Raw genomic sequence first — 22481 nt, 5'->3', positions numbered from 1 at the left:
CCCCCCCCCCCCCCCGTTTTTCCTATCCCTTCTTTCTTTTACGTATTTTTCTCCCTTTTCCCCCGATCTCCTTTCGCCATTCCCCGCCGTCCCCTAGCCCCGGGATTATCCTTTGGCCAGTGCCGAGCTGTGGGGAGACCAGGGCCAAACCATTCCAAGCTGTTCCGAGTCGCGCCGTGCCCGGGCGGTGCCGCACTGCCGGCGGGGCCGCTAGGGGATGCCCTGGCTCAAGGCAGCGGCCGGGCCGGCCGTCGGGGCGCGGGCGGACAGCCAATCAGCGCCTGCCGAGGCCGGAGCCCTGGTTCCTTCTCACCTCCCATTGGCTGCGGTGCGGCGGCGGCGGCCCCCGCTGGGAGGCGGGCGGCGCAGCGGGAGCGAAGCCCGCAGGGGGTCGGCGAGACCTGGGCGCCCCCGGGTGTCAATTCCCTCCCCCCATCACCCCCATCTCGACCAGGGAGCCCCCTTCTGCCCCTAACCTCAGCACGTCTCAGCCTGCCCACCTTTGGGACCTCCAAGTGGAAATGGGAGGGGGGAAAAGAAAAAACCCCTAAATGACCCCCAAATCGTATTATTTCCAAAGGCTACCATTTCTGTGCGCTTATATCCTTAAAACTAATAATCATTCCCTCCTTTGTGAGGCAGAGGAGATCTAAAGTAGTCAGCCCCCCAGACTGGGTCTTGCACCTGCCGGCATATCGCCAGCTCGGCCCAGTCTTGCTCTAGGGAGGCTCTGGTTCCTCTTGGCATCGTCCCGGGTTGTGAGAAGGAGGAACCGAACCCGTCTCTTCCACTCGCCGTCTCCTGCAGAGTTTTCCGGTCAGAGGGAAAACTTATTTTCCCCCTTAAAAAGGGAGAATTTAGGGGAGAAAAAAAGGGGTGGGGGGTGGGAGAGTGGGGGGAAAGGGAGAAGAAGATTGAAAGTTGGAAGAAGGGGGTTCCCGCGGGTGCGTGGCGGGGGCAGCGCGGAGGCGGCCGGTGCGCCCCGGCGGTCCCCTCCTCAGGCGGGGACAGGCTCCGCCTCCCCTAGGCTTATGACACTGGAACCTCCTTAAGTTGCGTCTCGCCACAGCTGTCTGTAAGCACTGAGCCGGCTGGCGCCATCCTGCTCCTTTCAGAAAGAATGCCTTCCCTGTAAAAAAAAAAAAAAAAGAAAAAGAAAAAAAAAAAAAAGGAAAAAAACCCACCGAAAACCAACAGACAGAGAGGGAGGAAAAAATAGGGAAAAAAATAGGGTGAGTGAGCGAGCACAATCTGATCTGACCAAGCACTTTCAGCTTCATCCCTCCTGGGTCACATACTGCTTCTCCACCAAGGTTTGTGCGGAATTTCTTTAGCAACTTGTCGCTTTTTTTCTCTTCCCCCTCCCCCCCCCCCCCCCCCCTTTTTTTTTGTTCTTCCCCTTACCCCTCTCCTTTTCCCCTCGTTCCTTCCCTTCACGCCCCCCCCCTTCCCCATGGCTTTACCCCCTCTCCCAGATTTTGTCTCCCCTGTTCTCTTGTCCCACTTCCCCCCTTTCTTGGTTGTATAATAATTAATGAGCAATCAAAGTGACTGTAGGCTGCAGAGCAGTAAATGGCACAAGTTCTCGCTGGCTTAAGTCACTGGAACTTCTCAGGTGCAAATGAAGCAAATAATAAACAATCCCGACGACAAGGGAAAAAAAAAAAGCTAAAGAGTTTAAAAAAAAATTTAAAAAATCAAGCGATAGCTGAGGCAGCAGGAGCGCGGGTAGAGCCGCTCGTCTCCGCTCCGAGCCGGGGAGAGAGCGAAAGAGAAAGAGGCGCTGGGGAAGAGAGGTGGGTCCAGGAGAGAGCAGGCGCTTCCTAGGGATGGCTGCCGAGGAATGGGATGGGTTTTCTCCTGCCTAAAAAGTCAGGTGCTAAAGTTCAGAACTTCTCAAGCACATTTCTCTCTCTGCCTCTCTCTCTCCCTCCTCCTTCCCTTTCCTCTTTCTCGTTACAGGTGATCAAAGAATAGAAACATCTGCAAAAGAGCGGAAGATACCGACGGAATCTCACTTTGTAGAAATTTTTTCCCCTGAATTTGTTTGTTTTCCCTCCCCCCCTTTTTTTATTATTAGATTTTTTTAAAAAATCGATCCTTTATCATCATACCCCCCTTCCTCCACTTTAAACCAAACAAAACCATCCCCAAACTCTCCGAACACTCCCTCACCCCTGCAGACAGAACTCGCAGCACCGTCTGCCCCTCTAATCTCAAGCCCTCCGCGTCTTGCTGAGGAGGAGGAGAAGGAAGAGCAGCTGCGGAGCAGCGAGAGCGGAAGATGGAGGTCTCTACGGACCAGCCGCGGTGGGTGAGCCACCACCACCCTGCTGTGCTCAATGGGCAGCACCCGGACTCTCATCACCCCACGCTTGGCCATACCTACATGGACCCAACGCAGTATCCTCTCGCCGAGGAAGTGGATGTACTTTTTAATATCGACGGACAAGGCAACCCCGTCCCGCCCTATTACGGCAACTCCGTGAGAGCCACTGTGCAGAGATACCCCACGGCCCACCACGGTGAGTATCGCCGTTGAGAGCCCTACTCCTCCGGGGTGACCCTGGGGCGGCCCCAGTTCCGGCCCCGGCCTCGGCTCCAGCCCTGGGCCCGGCCCGGGGCCAGGCGGCTCCAAGCTGCCCCGAGTCCCGCCGGCCCGGCTGCCATCGGGCAGACCCTCTCCTGCCGGCGGGGAAACTACGTCACGGGTGGATTTTGGGGTTGGTTTACTGGAAATACATCAAAATCCAGGCTTGCTTGCTCCCTCTCTTTCTTTCTTTTCTTTCTTTCTTTTCTTTCTTTCTTTTCTTTCTTTCTTTCTTTCTTTCTTTCTTTCTTTCTTTCTTTCTTTCTTTCTTTCTTTCTTTCTTTCTTTCTTTCTTTCTTTCTTTCTTTCTTTCTTTCTTTCTTTCTTTCTTTCTTTCTTTCTTTCTTTCTTTCTTTCTTTCTTTCTTTCTTTCTTTCTTTCTTTCTTTCTTTCTTTCTTTCTTTCTTTCTTTCTTTCTTTCTTTCTTTCTTTCTTTCTTTCTTTCTTTCTTTCTTTCTCTTTCTTTCTTTCTTTCCTTTCCTTTCCTTTCCCTTCTTGTTTTTAATATTTTTTTTCTTTCTCACTTTCTTTATTTTTCCTTCTTTCTCTTTTTCCTTGACTTTTCGTACTCTTTCTATTTTTCTTTCTTTTTACTTATTTCTCTCTCACCTCTTATCTCTCTCCCTTCTCTCTTATCTGTGCTCTTCCTCCCTTTCTCTTGCTCTTTCTTTTTCTTTCCCTTTCATCTTTATCTTGCTTTCTTCCTCGTTCCCTCTTTTCCCCTTGAGCTCCCCCCCCCCATCTTTTTAATTAGGTTAACAGTTAGGGTTTTCAATACGGTGTTTAGTTTTTGCACGATTAAGCTGCTCTGCAGAAGAAAAGCAAACTGGAGAGCAGGGGTGTGAAAATGACCCTGCTGTCCTCACGCTTGGGCTATTTTCATTCGCACTTGGTGAGCTTGTTTTGCTGTGGTTGAAAAGTTTGCACATGCACGCGCAGAATGGCACCACAGCGTGTGTGAAAAATAAGGAATAAAGGAAAATAACTAAATCTCTGGGTGAAATTAGGTATCAGACCTAGTGTGTTTTCCTGAGGGTCCTGAAGGAAGTTAATGATCCACAGTGTGAATTTTGTTCCTGACTCACAGTTTTAGAAAGGAGCTGGAATATCTGGGGTCGATGGGGCCCAAGTCCTTGGAGGAATGGGTGCTTTGGTGTCATCTTTGATTAAGAATTGGATAGATCCAGTTTTTATAGCTGGAGCTTACCTGTATGATTAAATAGTAGTGAAAAGGGAAAACTCTTTAAAAAGAGAAAAAAGCTGATGCTGATTTATGAAGACAGACAGTGACCTCTGTGGTGAAATCTAAATACACGAGGTTTGCTGTGGAAATCACTCCAACATCAAGGAGAAGAGAGTGGGATAAGCGAGTGGAGCTGGAGCCGAGCCTGGTTTAGGGCGCTGCTCCCAGCCTTCAGCTACTTGTTGAGTGCGAGTCTGCATTAGGCTCCGCTCAGTAACTGCATTGTTCTGCCATTAGTCCCTTTAAAACAATTATTTCTAGGGATCAGCAGCCTTTGTCCCTTCTTTCTTTTCTTTTCTTTTATTTTCTTTTCTTTTCATTTCTTTTCCCCCAATATATCAGCAGAAAGTGGAAATGTGGTCTCTCTGATCTAGCTTGAATATTATTTACTATGCTACTTCCTGGAGAAGATAATGAATGTTGACCCTTTCTATTCGTATAATCCACCTTCCCTTCCTTTAGAGTAGCTACTTTCAGTATTGTTCATAAATGCACAGTGAAAACAGGCTAAGAGATTTTCTAGACACACAAACTCCCATGCAAAGATACAAGTCCACCCTGCACCAGCTCTTCAACTACCTGTGCCTCTATAGATCTGTGTTTGCATCTCTCCTTCTGTCTGTTTAGCCAGCTATACACACAGATCACAATACCTCTATATGTCTCTATATGTCAATACCTTTCCAGGACTTCATTAGTAGGTACAAACTCCCTCTCTTCCAGTTGAATAACCGTTTTCTAGCTTACAGCAATTTGCCCAACTTGCTCTGGATTTGGGTAAATTGGACTCTTTGTATCTATTTTTTTTTTTAGCAATAAATTAATTTAAAATATTAGGTACCATCCCTTAATTACATTTATAACCACAGGGACCCCTCCCTCCCAAAAAACCTCCCAAAAACCCCAAACACAAATTTGACTGAGAAAATCCACTGGGTTTTGTGGCAAAGTCCAGGTCTGTATTTTAAAATACAAGCAAAGGAACTTTTGTCATAAGAAGGGGATGGAGAATTACTTTTGAGGCAGTTGGTGCTCTCTGCATGTGCCACATCACTACCAAAAAGCCATCTAACATTTATATTCAGCCTCGTGGAAGAACAACAACAAAAAAAGACGAATCGGGCAGTTTGCAAGGTTTATCAGCTCTGAGGGAAAGGTTATTATCACATCTGTGGGCATATTTTGGTCTTCTTCGTTCGGCCAGATTATTCCTAGGGTTTGTAGCTCACAATTGCCTTCTAGTTATTATTTTCTAGCTAATAAATAAAGAAATGATTTCTGCAGTCGGGGCTTGGCAATTTCACATAGGATTTTCGCTTCAAAGTCTGCATGGAATTGTCTGGAACAAGGAGAGAGTGAAGCTGGACTAGCCAGATCCCGTGTCCCAGGGTTGACATCCTCGCTCCGTGGGGGTCCCGACCCGGAGACCAGCTTCTGAGATGGATCCGGGCTGCTACCTCGGACCATTACAGCTTTCAAGTTTTAGTTTGTAAAGGGGACTGGGGGTTTGCATTAGATGTATTTTGTCTTGCTCCCCTGGTACGCCGAGCCTTTTGGAAAGGAGGGAAGAGGGAGTACAGCCTGGTACTCCCTTCTGGGGGCTTGCCAGAGTGGCGAAGGGAGTGTAACAGGAGTTTCGCTGTGCTTTCTCCGAGCAGGGAGCCAGGTGTGCCGGCCACCGCTGCTGCACGGCTCGTTGCCCTGGCTGGACGGGAGCAAGGCGCTGAGCAGCCACCACAGCGCTTCCCCTTGGAACCTCAGCCCTTTCTCCAAGACTTCCATCCATCACAGCTCACCGGGACCCCTTTCCGTCTACCCACCCGCCTCCTCTTCCACTTTATCTGCCGGCCACTCCAGCCCGCACCTTTTCACCTTCCCACCGACCCCTCCTAAAGATGTGTCCCCGGATCCGTCCATTTCCACCCCCGGCTCCACCGGCTCCACCCGGCAGGATGAGAAGGAATGCATCAAATACCAGGTGTCCCTGGCTGATACCATGAAGTTGGAGTCCTCTCACTCTCGGAGCAGCATGGCCTCTTTAGGAGGAGCCACCTCCTCTGCTCATCACCCCATCACTACCTACCCACCGTATGTCCCAGAATATGGCTCTGGACTTTTCCCCCCCAGTAGCCTCTTAGGAGGATCGCCGACTGGGTTTGGGTGTAAATCGCGACCGAAAGCACGGTCAAGCACAGGTAGGGCTTTTGGCTTCTTCATCCCCATTGCTCGAGAGAGGAAGCTATGGAAGGAAAACGGGGAGCAAAGGGATCGGGCCGTGCCCTCTTCTCCTCTTTGCACACAAAGGGATGCGCACAAACATCCATGTGATGAAAGCAGCAGGGGCTGAAGCCCCTAGGGACACACAGACGCGGCTTTACTTTCCCTACAGGTTGTCCTGCTGACTTTTTATCCAAACCTCCCACCTTGTCCAACCCAGCCTGAGGGTCCAACCCCGGCTGAGGGTCCCACCCCAGGCGCCCATCCCCAGCCCCATCCAAGTAGCCCAAATCTCCCCGGGAGCGGTTATGCCAAGCACCTAAGGTGCGCTCAGCTGCGGTGCCTATGGAGGAAGTGAAACCGAGGGAACCGCAGCATTAGTGTATCTGCTCTGTATTTCAATAGTGGTACCAAATCCCGGCCAACTTCCCTCGCTTGTCCTCCGCCTCACTCTTCCCAGGGCCTCTTCCCATGCGACGCCCGAAGGTGCCGGGAAGGTTTTCTCTGAGGCTCTGTGTGTGTGCCCCGGGCAGGGAGCTGCCCCATCCAGTTCTGTGCAGGGTCTTTGTCCACCTCTAGTGCAAGACCCTAAAAGCATCCTCTTGGCCACACCGTTCCGGGAGGGGGTCCCGGAGCTGTGCGCACCCCGCGGAGCAAGGGGTGGGAATTGCGCGGCTCCAGGAGGCTGAAGGCTGCTGGTTTGGATGTTTGTGTACAGAGAGGGGTAGAGTGTGAGGCGAGGGATGTGTGTATGTGCAAGGGGCGATTAGTTAGAAGACTTCCCCCCCCCCCCCCGCCTCTTTCCGAGGAGGCTGCTGCAGGGTTGCCTGGCATGAATGAGATCAGTTTTCAGGGTTTTTCCAGGGTGACATTTACTCTGTCTGTCTGAGCAGGGACTGTCTCTATTTAGCTGATATGTTTGAGCTAATCCAATTATTTTCAGACTGCTGCACGCGACAGTTGCATTGTTTATCCAGCGCCAGGAACTTTAATAGAGTCCGGATGCGGTTAGAGTGACAAAAAACCCCAGACCTGTATGTTTTGTACATGAAAGCAGGAGAGAGAGAGATGGAGTAAAACAAAAGAGAGGGACAGAGACTCAACTAGCCCCGGAGCGGCTTGCCCCCTTTTAACCGGAGGGGAACAAAACCACCGGGGTATTAACGGGAGCCGCTCCCCGCCTGGCTCCGGGACTGACCGGGTGCCTTGTCGTGGTAGGGATCGGTTTATTCTTGGTCCTCCCGGTACAAGCCGGGCTGTGACTGTGCTCCCCCCCGACTGTCGCAGCACCCGCCGGGGCACCGGCTGCGCGGTATTTTCAAACCGGCTTGCCCACCCTCCTCACCCCGCCTCTTGTTTTCCTTTTGCCACTTTCTGTTACTTTACCTTCGAGAGACACATCTGTGGTTCGTGAAAAACCAACTCCAACAACAACAATTAGAATTTTTTTTTTTTTTAAGTTGATTTTTACAAACTGGGAAGCTTGCAAGAGAAGAGGGGTAGTGGTGAAGGAAAAGGAGGGAGGAGGTGTTTTTGTAGGATGAAAGAGGGAGAAAGGGCTGCAAATGTCTAATTTTTTTTTTGGTGTTGACGGGTGTGAGAGGGTTTAGTGAAAAGGTTCTGGAAAAACGGTTGCCGTTTGTGGTTAGGGTGCGGATGCCTCTTACTCGAATGCTGGGGCAGCGGGGAGCCAGCTCTGGGCTGAGTTAGCTCTGTTCTGGTCGACTGAGGTCTTTTGCTGCTCTCAGATGGGCTAGGTGCAAGAAAAATACTCAATAAAATGATGAATCAAACACCCAACCAAAAAAACCACTCAACCTTCTGAAAGTATCTGAGAAGCATGTTCACATCCTCCCCACAATTCCCTCCTCCAGGCTGAGAGATGGTGGGCCGGGTGACACAAACCCCCTGATAGCTAGGGAGAGGATAGAGATGTACTAAAAAGGAAGGAAAGACACTGATCAGGGCTCAAGTAAATTCAGAGATGTCTGGAATTCCAAATATTGGGAATGGACCATCAGGCTGTGGATGAGATGGAGAATCCAGAGGACTTTACAGAAGTTGGGCGGTGGCAGTTTAATTGCAAATTAATCGATAGCAGGTATTGTCAGAGTGGTTGTGTATTGGCTGGGGCTGAGAAGGTGTTTTGATTGTTTGATTATTTTGGGGGTCCCTGCTGTGGTTTGACCCAAGGTCAAATGAATAGCACCTCCAGCTCATGTACCACCCTGAGAGCTGGGGCAGTGCTCAAGGAGTGACCCTGGTGTTCTCATACACATCAGAAAGGATGGCCTTGACTTAAATTTGGTATCCCTCCATCTTGGGCTGGAGAGGGTTGAAGGCTCCTTGCAAAGCCTGCCAAGGTATGTCTGGTCTCTATGGCAATGCAGGGTGTGGAGGGCTGTATATGCCCTTAATCCAGAGGTGAGAGGAAATTGTCAGCACTCCCCTCAAAGGGGGAACCTGTGGGAGAAGAGAGAGCTTCTCCAAGGTGCCTCTCAAGCCAGACAATGGTCTGGGTTGCCATTGACACCATCCCTCTTCCTTACTTCTGGGACACAGGCCTGATGTTGCCTGCAGAATGGTGTTAGGGAGAGAGACAGGATCTGGCCCCACCAGAATCTCCCCAGCCTTGGACCCTTTCTTGGAGAGGACTGGCAGGGTCTGGTATTGCTGGGTCTCCCAAGGGGTTGGGGATTTTTGGCATAGGGGGGCTTTTCCCAGCCCCTGTTACCTCTGCTTTCCTTAAGTGAACTATGTGCTGTCTTGTTTCCAGAAGGCAGGGAGTGTGTAAACTGTGGGGCTACCTCAACCCCTCTGTGGAGAAGAGATGGCACCGGGCACTATTTGTGTAACGCCTGTGGACTCTATCACAAAATGAATGGGCAGAACCGACCCCTGATCAAGCCCAAGAGAAGACTGGTGAGTCTCCTTCTTTTTGGTTCTTTCTTTTCCTTCTTCTGCACCTACTGCATCTTGTCTGCAGCTTGGGATGGCCAAGGAAGCTCAGCCATCTCTGAAATCTGCTCCCACTGCATCAAGGGGCTGAAAAGTGGCATGCTTGGAGAGGTGCTCCCAGCTGCTGTGGGCCTCAGCTGTCTGTTCCTTTGGCAAACTGCAAAATAGGTTAAAAAAAAAAAAATCAAGATCCAGAGCTTCCTGCAAAGCAGAACTATGTTTTCTCTCAGGTCTCCATGGGACAGATAGCTCCTCACAGTGCTTCTGGATGGCAACCCAAGGACAATAGGTCTTTCCAGAGGCACAGGACATAGTGACCAAGGATTTTCTTCTGGGCTCTCCATACTGTTGTCTTTGCCTTCCCAAGTGTATCTCATCCCCCTTAGCTGGCAGTGTTGTGGAAGGTGAACTCAAGCCAAGTACTGTGTGTCACTGGGACATCAGACAGACCTTGGTCCTGCAAAGTGCTTGGCTGATGGTCCTGGTACCACTTGAATATGGTGTGGTCATTCATAGGTGAGCTATAGGGATATGAAATTGTGTCATTCCCCTTTGAGTCAGTGCGAGTGAGGACACAAGGGAATGACAAATCCCGGTGACTGGGCAAAACTAAGTGTATGCCCAGGGCCACAGAAGTTGAAGGAATAGGAAATGTGCAGGTAAATATTCAAAATAATAGTTGGAATTCTCACAACTGTACTACGTATGAGCAACACATTACAGCATCCCCAGCCACCCTTTTCTGGATTTCCCTGGAAGCCACAAAAAGGTCTGGCAAATAAATGTGTTGAAGCATATTTGGCAAATAATCAGGCAAACCACAAGGGGAAAATTATATCAAGTGGGGAAAAAAATAAATATGTTCCCTGCTTGGGAAGTTATTGACTGTTTTGAATTGAGGCATGATTGGTTTTGTTAGGAATAAAGACATGGATGGGCTCCTGGGACTGGCTCAAAAAGTGGAGGGAAAGATGCTCTCCATGGAGTTTCTGAGCTGATGGATAGATCCAGTTGGTTGTATGAGGCTTGTGTCTGGCATGGCTGGATCCTGCAGGTGGGAGAAGGGTTATTCACTGGCCCTGTGTTACCCATGAGGATGCTCAAGGTCTTGGCCTGATAACTCTTAGATGTGGATTCATCTTCCTCACCTGTGAGATGTCCACAAGATTGGACTGATGTTATTCCCATAGGCTCTGGGAAATATTTACAGGCTACAGCCCCAGGAGGGGTTCATTGCAAGAGACAGAAGCTTCAGCTCTCTCTGACTGTGCTCATTTTGGGAAAGATGTGGGTTTGCTCCTTTACCCCAAACTTCCCGTAAGCAAAACCTCTCCGTGCCTTCCTATATGGGCTTTTCCCACATAGGGAAACATTGGCCTCCCTCATCTTTCGTAGCCTTGTTAGAAAAAAGGAAAAGCTTTCTAGGGAGGGAAGTACAGGCTGGGATTTAATTTTCTTTTTTTTTTTTTTTTGTGGGCAGCTCTCTTGTTCTCTTGTCCTCCCCCTGGCCCTTCTCTCTTAAACACATATGCTCATTTGTTTGGTTGGTTTTTTGTTTTGTTTTGTTTTGTTTCCCCCCCCCCCCCCCCTTTCTCCTTGTTCTCTCTTTATATGTAAAGTTAACTTCCTAGGAAAAAGCTGCCGGATATCTGAGCCCTGGAGATAACTCCTAAACAACAGCTCTGCTTCCCCAACCCAAACACACAGGAGCTTGAGCATATCCAAACAAGTGGAGAGGGAGGCAGAATAGGAAAGCGGCTAGGGAAGGAGGGGAAGAGCTTTCAAAAGGTGTCTGATGGAACCGTGAAAGAATGTCCCGAGTCACCCTCAGCCCAGCACATGTAAAATGAACTGCATAAATAAATACATTGTAAAAGGTCATTCTTGAGTAAAAAAAAAAAAAAGAGAGAGAAAGGAAAATATAAAAGAGAGACCTTGTCTTGCATAATCACTCCAGCCTTGGACATTTTAGTTAAAGTTTTCAGTTGCAAAAAGTTCCTTTGAATGTGACCTTTGCTAAATGGGGGACATTTTATATCTATATCTATATATATATAAAAATATATATATCTTTCCCCCCCCATCACTGTCTGGGATAAAAAACAAGAGAAAGATTTCTAGTGCTTTTTGTATCCATATTTATTTCCCTTGCTGAACTCCACAAAAACACCCAATCCAAACCAAACAAAAACCTCAAGAACCAACCAATGAACCAATCAACCAATTAGAAGGCACTAGAGCTGGGCCAGTGTTTGTATTTCATGTGTGTAGATGTAGATGTGTGAGCATGTCTGTAGCTTCACTTGATTTTTCCTGACTTGTGAAGGCAAATGAGCTGGGAAAGGTGGCGAATGGATGGGGACTGAGGGTGGGGATCCAGTGCACACTCCTCTCCCTCTGCCACAGGTTTCCTTGGGCTGGTTTTGTAGGCTCTGATTCCAGGCACACTGAAACTAATGACAGGACTCTGATGGGTTGGAGATAGAAGGCAAATAAATCCTTAGATGCTGAGAATCCAGCCCAAGCCTCATTAAATTCAATGGGTGTCTTTGTAAAGGCTTCCTTTAGTGGAGATGGATGGAGCCTTGCTGGTCAAGGGGACTCAGACAGGTTTGCTTAGTGGAGAAGAGGGAAGATTGTGAGATATTGGCAGGGCATCAGGAACAGGCAGATGGTACCATGTTACTGCTCTTCTAGAGCCCTCCTGGAGACTATTCTTGCCCTTTTTGAAGCCAGTGGCAGCCCTGTCACTGATTTTTTGAGAGAAAAGATTCCTTTTGATTTTCTTCTCTTCCCATGTGGATGAAGAGCTCTCTGTTTCTGTGTACAACTGTGCTGGTTTTGTAAGGATTACCTCCAGTTTCTTGAAAAGCCCATGAACATGCAGTCTTATTGTAGGAAGATGATGCTTGCAGCTTTGTAGGTATCCTGTGTAAATCCAGACACTGAAAATGCCCCTTAATTAAGCATCTTTATCAGTGCTTGGTTCCTTCTGCACCATCCTCAATTCCACCTTCTCATTACTGCTAGTGATCTTGAAGTTATGCCCTTGCTCACATGCAACTGGGCCATGAGGTCTGGTTATACAGATGATATAGAGCTCCCTCTTAGTCATCCCATGACTTACATGGCCGGGTTCAGGTCGGTGAGTAGCATCAGTGGATGCCATTGATGGAAGCTGTTACAATAGCATTATTATTCATTGTTTCCTGCCCACTGCTGGTGTCTCCAGAATGAGTTGGTATGGCATAAAAGGCACAGTCTGGGACCCAAAGATCACAGAATTTAAAATATTCAGCTATGGGTGCTCATTTTTTAGGGGAAACATGGCAGATGGAAAAGGTTGTATAGAACACAGTAGATGTTGTGATTTATTGGTTTATTTAGTGCCCGAGTTTGTTAGAAGGTAGCAAGGTAGCGACTTTTAGATGTGCTTGCCATGAGAGAAATTACAGTGAGGGCTGTGTAGAAACCCCAAATATCTTCAAAGAGGATGTTTCCCCTGTGTGGGCTGAGTCAAAAATCACTGGTTTTAAGAAATTTCCTTAGGCTTGATTTTTGGGTCTGATAAAAGCAAAACTGACACTGAAAAATTCAATCCAGGCTCCGAGCCATGTGTGCTGCTTGGTGGGAGCCAGAGAGGAAGTGACCTGCAGATTTGTCCCCCAAGTCTTGATGAGAGCGTGGCTCTCCAAGCTGTTGTGTCTGTGCTGTGTTTGAAACCCTCATTATCCTGGTGAATTTGATGAGAACCAAATTTGAGGTCGTGGCATGATCTGGAGTAGGACAAGGCCAAGGCATGTGTGCACATTTGTGAAGGTTGTACATGGTGGGCTGCTTCAGATTCTCCTGTCTGCACTATGATTTTTGTAACCAAAGACCCATGTGCCATTTCTAGACCCTGCTTGCCATCAGCACAGAGAAGTCAGCTAGAGGTCTCAGTGGGTTTGAGATTGGCTTGTTTCAGTGTGGTTTATGGCCAGGCACAATGGAACTGTCCCCATGGGCAGCTGGTGAGAGCCCCTTGCTGTCCGATCAGGCTTTCTGTGATGCTTCCTGGTGCACCCAAGCATCATATTATTTATTTCTAAGACAGTCTTTTTTGTCTAATTAAAAGAAAAAAAAAATCCCACTCTATCTAAAACAAAACCAACCCATCCTCTCTCCACCTACACCACATTCAATTATGATTAAAATTGCAACATGACCTAACAGGAGCTGGTATTAACACTAGCACTGTGCCAGTGTCCATATTTGCATTTGGGGTTTGTTGTATGGTGTCCAAAGATGTGGTATTTCTTTTTTTCCTTTTCTTTTTCTTTTTCTTTTTCTTTTTCTTTTTCTTTTTCTTTTTCTTTTTCTTTTTCTTTTTCTTTTTCTTTTTCTTTTTCTTTTTCTTTTTCTTTTTCTTTTTCTTTTTCTTTTTCTTTTTCTTTTTCTTTTTCTTTTTCTTTCTTTTTCTTTTTCTTTTTCTTTTTTTTCTTTTTCTTTTTCTTTTTCTTTTTCTTTTTCTTTTTCTTGTTCTTCTTTTTCTTCTTCTTTGTCTTCTTCTTTTTCTTTTTCTTCTTCTTTTTCTTCTTCTTTTTCTTCTTCTTTTTCTTCTTTTTCTTTTTCTTCTGCTTTTTCTTTTTCTTCTTCTTCTTCTTCTTCTTCTTCTTCTTCTTCTTCTTCTTCTTCTTCTTCTTCTTCTTCTTTTTCTTCTTCTTTTTCTTCTTTTTCTAAAATGTTGGATGTGCTACAGTGTGCGGCTGTGTGGGGTGAGGGGTAAATTTGAAACAGTAAGAGCACAAAAGAGAGCATTAAAGGCTCAGTTCTGCAAGGTGCCAAGCATTGCTATGATCTGGCAAATCGCTTAAGCACATGTTTTAACTTTAAGCACATGAGCAGTCCCACTGAAAGCAAATGCATCACGATGAAATCAGAGCTCTGGGACTGTGTCATATTGATGGAGAAGAGATAGGACTGGGATCCAAAGGTCTTTTTTTGTTTTTTGTTTTTTTTTAGGAGCTGTGGGCACTTACACACATGCAAACAAGCATACAAGTTTGCAAACTCCTTTTCCTCCTTCAGTGGCAGAAGGGCAATTTGTTTGCTCAAGCTACAGTTTTTATATGATGAGAATGAATTCATGCATCTGAAAGGGGAGCAACTTTGCTAAATTTGGCTTTGTTAACTCATTATTGCAGCTAACAAAAAAACTCCTTTATACACCTTGACATGTAGACTTCTTCTTCTTGTTCTTCCCTGTTTATGAAATGGTAAATTCTTCTTTTGGGCTCATTAGCAATCTTTAAATAAACATGAAGGTTTAGGCTGCAGAAGGGTGTAATTAAAAAGTTGGGATTCTCACTCCTTGCCACAGTGTTATTTCCGATTTGGAGCCTGTATCCTTTGAAGCTGAGATGAATTGACGGGACCAGGCTGTGCTTGCGGTTGGACCGGGCAAGCAGCTGCCCACCGTGCTCAGCCTTGGTCTCACCCTCAGCTTGCTGGAGCTGGTGTGACTCATGCCACTGACTCTAGCAATTGTTGGTTCAGGCCTTGACTGCAGAATTAGACCCCTGGGGGGTCTGAGAGAATTAAGATGGAAAGACATGTTGGCATTTAAATAATATTTTCCCCTCTGGAATGGGCTGTGCCAATGATGCTAATTTTGATGAGTTCTATCAGAGGTTTAGCACTCACTTTTCGGATGCCCTTTGGCACCTGATTCAGTTTGTATATAATTTGGGATTAAAGTACCTTGGGGATTTTTTTCAGAATTATTATTTGTTCTCACAAGCCAGTTTCTGGAGGCCTCTGCCGATGTGCGTCAGTCCTGCAGGGTTGATGTTTTCTTTCTCAGCAATTTTGCTGATTGCATTTTTTTTTTGGTAACTTTTTTTTTTTTCTCCCTCCCTGTCTCCTTCTCTTCCCCTGTCTCTCCCCCTCCTTGCAGTCTGCAGCCAGGAGGGCGGGCACGTCCTGCGCAAACTGTCAGACCACCACTACCACCCTGTGGAGGAGAAATGCCAACGGTGATCCGGTCTGTAACGCCTGTGGGCTCTACTACAAGCTGCACAATGTAAGTGTGACTGCTACACTCAAGCATGGGGCTTCAGTTTTGGTGCTCCGTGGTACAACTGCTTCCTTGGCTCAAGGGTTTCCAGTCTTGGGTGATGCTGAGAACTCTGGAGACCTTGGGAATTGGAGAAATGAGTTGGTATCCCCTCAAACATTGCCAATCCAACTTGGGGAGTTATAAACCAGGGCTGTCCACAGGTAATGTTAGAACTTTCCCATGCCTGAGCCAAGAAAGGAGGAGTGGATCAACACAGAGAGACATTATCTACCTCTGATTGGGCTCAGTGTGTTGGAAAAGACAACATGCTGTCCTGCAAGCTGATACCCCTTGTATATGTAGCTTGGTTCCTCCAGCAAATGCAGACTCTGGAAAAAAGGCAAAATGTGCCAGCAACTATTTAGATTTTTCTTGGGTTTGTGGCTGTCTCTCCACCGGTCCCCAAGGATGATTTATTTAGGTCTTGTGTTTGCCCTGGTAGATGCAAACGGTTCCTAAACCAAAAAGGACTTGATTTAGTTAGTGAGTTGCAGAGTCTGCTCAACCTGTGATGTGAATTTTAAGGCATCTGTCATGGAAGGGAAGGAAAAATGAAATGAAATGGCTGGCAGATTTAATCTAATATCTCCATGCAGAGTCAGCTTGCAGGAATCAGTGATATGTGCCCCAGGGAAAGAACTAAAGGGATCTGAAAAGTCTTCTTCTGAGTAATACTGCTAATAAAGGAGTCTTAAGACTACTCCTATTAGTCTCATTCCACATGTGGCATTAGAATAATTTTTATGTTAGAAGGAGGAAAAGATTTTAGATTTCTCTGCTTTGATATAATTATTTTTTTCTTAGTGGTCATTTGCTTTATGTTTGACTTTAGACATCTTGGACTATGTTTCGCCCTCATGTCTGCCCATGCAAACACATCAAAGGCAGATAGGGTTTCATGGGGCACCCAACCCTTGTGGTGCCTGAGTCCTTTCCATTTGTCATTTCAAGGTCTTTGGTTTCTTGAGATGAGTAAACAAGTTTGGATTAAGTAGGGAAAAAAAAGGAAAAAAAGCAACAACCAGGCTATTTTTTTTCACCTGTTTTGTGAGAGGCATCTGTCCTGGGGAAAAAACAAAGGTGTTTACTCTTTACTGGGCAGGCGTTTCAGCATGTTTTGAGTCCTATGTGGCAAGCAAACTTGTCATCAAACTCTCAAGTGTGATCACTGCAAACAAAGGAATTGAACATGGAGTGAAAGCTCCTAGGATATCACAAGAAAATATTCTGTTTGCTAGTGCCATGGCAAGAAGGGAACAAGATCAGCCAGCTTCACTGCAGGAGTCTTTGCTTGTGCAATGTTTTCATTTTGGCCTGGTAGCCACCAGTGTTAGGACTTAAATCACGTATCTTGGAAGACCCATAAAGAGATCTATACCTGAGCTCCTTCCCCTGTATCCTAGCAAAGCCCTTTGAAGAAACCAGGCTCTTCTCAGGTGCCATTTATTGGGCTTGATGGAGATTCTTGTGTTTGGATAAGATTACTTGTATTCTTGAAGACAGTGCATTTTCTCCCAGTGACTGTAAAAGCTGGCAGGATGATGAGTTCAGATCTGTCTACCTGCATTGTAGACATCTTCCTGGAGGAATTTCTTCTAAGGTGCCTGGGTGCTGGAGTTCTCCAGAAATGAACCTGCAAGAGCACATTCTTTTCTTTTTCACACTTAAATTGTGAACCTAGTTGGCCTGGGTTGACCTCTAGATCCACTGTTTAGCGAAACTCCAATTCAGCCGTGAAATTCGTGACATGGGGCAGGCCTTGAGCACATTGGAACCATTTTCACATTAATTAAACACACTGACAGTTGCTTAAAAGCTCAGCACAGCTACTTACCAAAGTCAAGTAGTATCTTGCCTTATGAGCAATGCCATTAATGGGACCTGCTTAAAAGAAAGCCCCTAGAGGACTGAGATACTGTGTGTAGCAATATAACTGGGCAAGGATACCAAAATCTGGCTATGAGTGGGTAGTTCCTTTTGTTTTTAGCTTTTTAAGATGATGCTTATTAATGTGGTGATGAATGGGCAACATCACAGCTGAGGGTCTTTGCACTTATCACTCTCAGCTTTAAAGATGCAGAGCGCTGGAACATTATTCTGCAGTCCAAATGGCTTTCGGGGCTGTAACTGTAAAGGCCACATTGTACTTCAGAAGCTGTGACTGTAAAGGCCACACTGTACTTCAGAAACTAAAGAGGTGTGGGGTTTTTGTGTAAGGTGGTGGTAGCTTCATGGAGATGCCTTTCCTTTTTGGCTGCTGGGAGGCAGGACTCAGGAGCTGTGCTGACTGCCTGGTGAATGGCACAAGCATCATCCTTTAAACTACTCAAGGCAGGGAGGAAATTTAGTGACTGCACATGGCCAGAGGTTTCTTGGCTGGTGAAAATTGGTCTGGCCTGCTAAAATGTGAGAGTTGTATGTGTAGGCTGTGGTCCTTCTCCCTTTGTGTATCTTATCTACATTAGTTCTCCATCAGGGCAGGTGTCAGAAATAGAGAGGCTCATGGTAGCATGTCCCTTCCAAACAGCTGAATGTTTTTGCACAAATGTTGCATCAATGCACTGGTAGAAGGTCTTGGGCTTCTCGGAAGATGCTTTCACCTTGTTTCAGGCTAGGTTGTACCAAATTCTTGGCTTCTTTTTAACTCTCTTCCTCCATTTTGTCTGTTCTTTGGGTTTGGTGATTTTTTTTTAATGGACCTTTAGATTATTAAGGTTTTTTTAATAGACTGATTTGAAGATGAAACTTACCCATTTTTTTTCAGTCCACATGAAGAATGATTGCAGTGAATGACTGCAGGCTGATTTTTCATGGTGCTATTTTTCTCATGGGGCTATATCAGTTTGTTTTACTGCTGATTCCCACAGCTTAAGCAAACCCATTTGTCAGTAGCATACGAGCAATAATCATAATAGTCTTGGGGTGCGTTTAGTGAAGCTGCTGGCACTGCTCCTACTGACTTCAACAAGAGCTGGCTCCATTAACACCAGTATTAACAATGACTAATATTTCACACTGATATGGTGCCTTTCATCCTGTGGCATCCCAGAGTGCTTTCTAAGATACAGCTAGCCTGGAAGATTAACCCAACATTGTAATGACTATGCCTGAAGGATAAATCCGCTTCAGTGACAGGACCTTATTGAGGTCAATGGCAAAATCCCATTGTCTTCAGTCAGAGCAAGATCAGACCTACAATGTTTAAGACTATCCCCTGGATTTGATCTGTTGAATGTAAGGTTCTCGTCCTTGTTATTTCAGTCCTTTTCAACAATGGGATGAGGCTTCACTTGCTTCAGTGATGGATGAGAGTGTACCTTGCTGGAGGTGTACAACAGACTGGCCTTCTCCCATAGAAATGAGAGAGTTGAAATTGATTTGGTAAAATTCCTCACAAAAGGCCTGTTTTGCAATATCCTAAAGCAGGGCTCTGCATCCCCAGAGCAGAGCAGCTGATATTTTGCCTGTGATAAACCAAAGAGCATAATTCCTGCCCCTAATTAATCTGCTCCATCTGCAATTAATGAATCACATATACATGCATTGGGCTGGTTCATTTTATTTAGCATGTGTTTGTCATTTTTATCACAATGAATTTTCGTGGAGAGGGTCTTCCCTCTGGGTCTTTTGTATCACTACCCCAGAAACAGAGATGGGTCTATGTCTTTGATGTTTGGGGACCACTTTAACTTTGCTGTGACTGGCCTTTGAAGTCACTGGAAAAAATTTCCAGCTTGTGGCTGTGACTGTGCTGGTCTCACTCCTCCTGATATTTATCCCAGTCCTATATGTTCGGCACTTTGGTCCGACACCTGCCAAGAGGATGAGATCATGTACAATAGGATGATGTGTCCAGCTAGCAGCTTGGATGCTATCTATGACCACAGTTGTGGGTCTGGCCATGACTTTGTCACCACCCTGCGCAAAAGTAATATTCCCATCTTTAACTCTTATATCCAATCATGGCCTGGGCTAATCTGTTCCTAGTGATTGAGTGAAATGTGAGGGACATTGCTTTGAGGAAGTGCTTATTGTCCTGCAGGACATGACTAACATGCTGCACAGGTCAGGACCCCTGTGTCTGGTCTAAGAGTCAGCACAGTCCCAGTTCCAACACTAGGCTGTTGCCACTGCCAGATTTTGTGTCTGCACCTTTGCTGCTTCATATGGAAATCAGTTCTGTCTGCCCCTCAGACTCAATGTCATGATACAAATCATCACTGGGAGCTAGAGAGGCCAGGGGTGGTGTGTGCCTTCCCAAATCTGAGCTGGACTCATCTGAGTTTGGGATTTCTAGGTGGTCTTCAGCAGCGCTGACTGGTGGAGCCCACTTGGGCTGCCTCCTGGCATGCCCTTACTGTCTAAATTAAAACAGGCCAGACAAGGATTTCTCACCCCGGATATTCAGCTGGAGCAAAGGGCCTTCCTTCCTTGTGTATGTATCCCTGTTCCCTCATTGAGGACAGGAAGCCAGGGAGATGGCTGATGTTATATTTAAAGCCTATGGCATTTGAGTTTTTTGCTTGTTGCTGCCCCAGGGCTGTTGTTGGGCTGCACAGGGGCAGATTCCTCCTTTTTACTGTTATCAAGCAGGACTGCTCCCTCCAGTTCCCTTTGTCCAGAGGTAGAGGAATTGGCCTTTTATTACATGTTTTTAGGACAAAGTGAAGTTTCCCATCAGTGCTGGTATGGAGAGCATGAGGTCACTAATTCAGACTGAGGTGACAGACTTAGGGATGCCTAAACTAGAGCAGATGAGCCTAGTCCTTCCTCTCCTCATGCCTCCATCTGCACATCTAACAGGAAGATATTTTATTCCTTCCTCTCTGGGGAGAGAAATCCAGGAATGATATCCATGCTGTGGGGAAACAGGAGCTGATGAGCAAGTGAAACCCTGTAGCAATCTGGAAGAAGGGAATGTTTTTGCCTCTTGCACTGATTTAAGATCTTGTGGATGAAGATGTATTCAGGACCCTTGTAGAAGCTTCTTTTCATTGTCCATTACCAGGGACGAGATAGCACTTGCTGATGGATAGCAGATTATTTTTTTTACTTCCTTTCCTCCCTTTTGCAGAGTGTCCATCTGCAATGCTGTGTGCTCTCATTTATTATGAAAAATGGTCTTCAGACCTGGGGGGTTTGCTGGGCTCTCCTGTGGGTGAAATTCTATGGAGGAGTCAGTGCAGGACATGTGTAATTCCCCACGTAGGCTCCCAAGCTTTTAAAAGGATGTTTAGGGACATTAGATGCATAAATCCCTTCCCAAGTGGGGTCTTTGAGGTTTTCATAGCACCTGTGCTAATGCATGTTGTGATGCTGACTCTCTGCAGCAACAGGAATTTCTTGCAGGAGCTTCGGCAGACCTTTCTCTACCCTTTCCCAACTCTGATGAGTATATGGTTGGTTGTTGCAGCTGCTTTTGCCCATGCAGAAGAATATAATGCTTAGATTTCATGTAGAGAAGTCTGCATGAAAGGAAAAAATGATCCACTGGGCAGCACAGATACCTGTTTTAGTACCTCCAAAAACACCTGGAAGGATTAAGAAATTAAACTATATCTGCTAAACTAAATTTGGAAAGAGGGTCAGAGCAAAATCTTTCCAAAGAAGGAAAGTAAGATAAATGTTTGTTGCTTTTGTGAAGAGTTTGTCCAGCTCCCTAATGCCACTGTGAAAGTTTGGGAACCCTTGTAGCACTGAAATCCCAGCAGCTTTTGCTATTAATGGTTTCAGAGCAGTCAGGAAGCCCTGGGGTGAGACGATGTCTGCAGGAAGTATTTCAAGGTGATAATGATGGGTTTCTTTCCTGAACATGATGCAATTACCTAATGTGCAGATAGCTAAAAGTTTTCATATCTCTATGACATTTGCCTATGAGGCTCTGCCAGCAATTTTCTGTCATCTTCATAAATTTCAAATGGCTTTGGGATTTTCAGGTGGGATATGAATTTTGGGATGCGGGGGGAGAGAGGTTGTGTAGTTGTGGTGAGGGGAAGAGGGGGAGCAGCTGGTCCTGGGCACACCCCCAGGACTGCCTGGACATGAGGTACATGAATCCTACGGTGATCTGGGGAGAAGGGATGGAAACGCAAAAAAAAATAATAATTGATTTTTGTTTAGATTAACAGACCCCTGACCATGAAGAAAGAAGGAATCCAGACCAGAAACCGAAAAATGTCTAGCAAATCCAAAAAGTGCAAAAAGGTCCATGACAACCTTGAAGACTTTCCCAAGAGCAGCTCTTTTAACCCCGCTGCCCTCTCCAGACACATGTCCTCCATCAGCCACATTTCACCTTTCAGTCACTCCAGCCACATGCTGACTACGCCGACTCCGATGCATCCTCCATCCAGCCTCTCCTTTGGACCTCACCATCCTTCCAGTATGGTCACTGCCATGGGTTAGCGAGAGACTCCCCTGCTGAATGCTTACAGTCTCAAAATGAGATTTACTTTATATACTTGCATTTTTGCAGGCGTGTGGTTATGGGCCTGATGTCCCGAGTCAAATGGGAGGGGGGGAAAAAAAAAAAAAGAATAAAAAACAAATAAACAAAAACAAACAAAAAAAATTTGAAGGCATAAGAGAGAAAAAATATAAAAAAAAAAATCTCAGAAAAAAACGACAAAAATCACAAAAAAGAAAAAAAAAGACAAAAAAAGGACAAAAAAAAGTAAAAAAAAAAGTTTTAAAAAAAGTGATGTTTGCCACTTTTTAAAGGAGCTCACTATGGCGTCTATGTATTCTTACCCACTGAATCTGGATACCATTTGTGAATAAGCCATTCAGAACTTGCATTCCCTATTGGACAGGATCTCTAGTGCTGTGAAAAAAAAAATAGTTAAAAAAAATAATAAAGAACCGCTGAACATTGCATATAACTTATATTGTAAGAAATACTGTACATTTGAGGAAGACTTTATTGCATCTGGAGAGCTGTAAAGAAAAAAAGGAATGAAGGACTCCGAGAGTTGGTTGGTTTGGTGTTTTGGTTTTTTTTTTTTTTTTTTGCTTTTTTTTTTAAAGGAAAAGGAAAAAAAAAAGAGGACAGGAGGACAATTTAAAAACCAGAAGAACAAACAATGCAGACCAAGAGGAAACGCGGTCTTACGAACAAATGCACCAACTGCCAGTCATGTCTTCTCCTTTTACTTTTTTTTTTCTTTCTTCTTTTTTCTCTTGTTGTTGTTTTTTTGTTTGTTTGTTTGTTTGTTTGTGTCTTTCTTTCTTTCTTTTATCATTTGGTTTTTTTTTTCCCAGGGAGGGGGAGGGCGCTGGCTAGAACGGTTTTGATGATGCATTAACTAACTAACTGACTGAATAAATAACTAAATAAATAAAACCTGTAGGAAGATCATTCATTTCTGGCCAAG

At 45.8% G+C, this 22481-nt stretch overlaps 1 protein-coding gene across 2 annotated transcripts; it reads left to right on the top strand.

Annotated features, from left to right (window-relative positions):
• The first annotated feature begins 2106 nt into the window (after positions 1–2106).
• GATA3 (GATA binding protein 3) lies at positions 2107–21627 on the top strand. Of its 2 annotated transcripts, none has more exons than XM_009900257.2 (5): positions 2107–2525; positions 5492–6028; positions 8830–8972; positions 14947–15072; positions 21229–21627. In XM_009900257.2, exons 1-5 carry the CDS (start codon positions 2285–2287, stop codon positions 21511–21513), a joined length of 1332 nt encoding a protein of 443 aa, XP_009898559.1. In that variant the 5' UTR covers positions 2107–2284; the 3' UTR covers positions 21514–21627. The 2 variants fall into 2 exon arrangements, with proteins under 2 accessions (XP_009898559.1, XP_009898557.1); XM_009900255.2 differs by having other exon boundaries at positions 8827–8972.
• The last annotated feature ends 854 nt before the right edge of the window (positions 21628–22481 follow it).

This window comes from Dryobates pubescens, chromosome Z, assembly GCF_014839835.1.
Source record: "Dryobates pubescens isolate bDryPub1 chromosome Z, bDryPub1.pri, whole genome shotgun sequence".
Classification (NCBI taxonomy): Eukaryota; Metazoa; Chordata; class Aves; order Piciformes; family Picidae; genus Dryobates; species Dryobates pubescens.
Note: the sequence above shows the minus strand (reverse complement) of the source record. Positions and strands in the feature narration are given on the sequence as shown.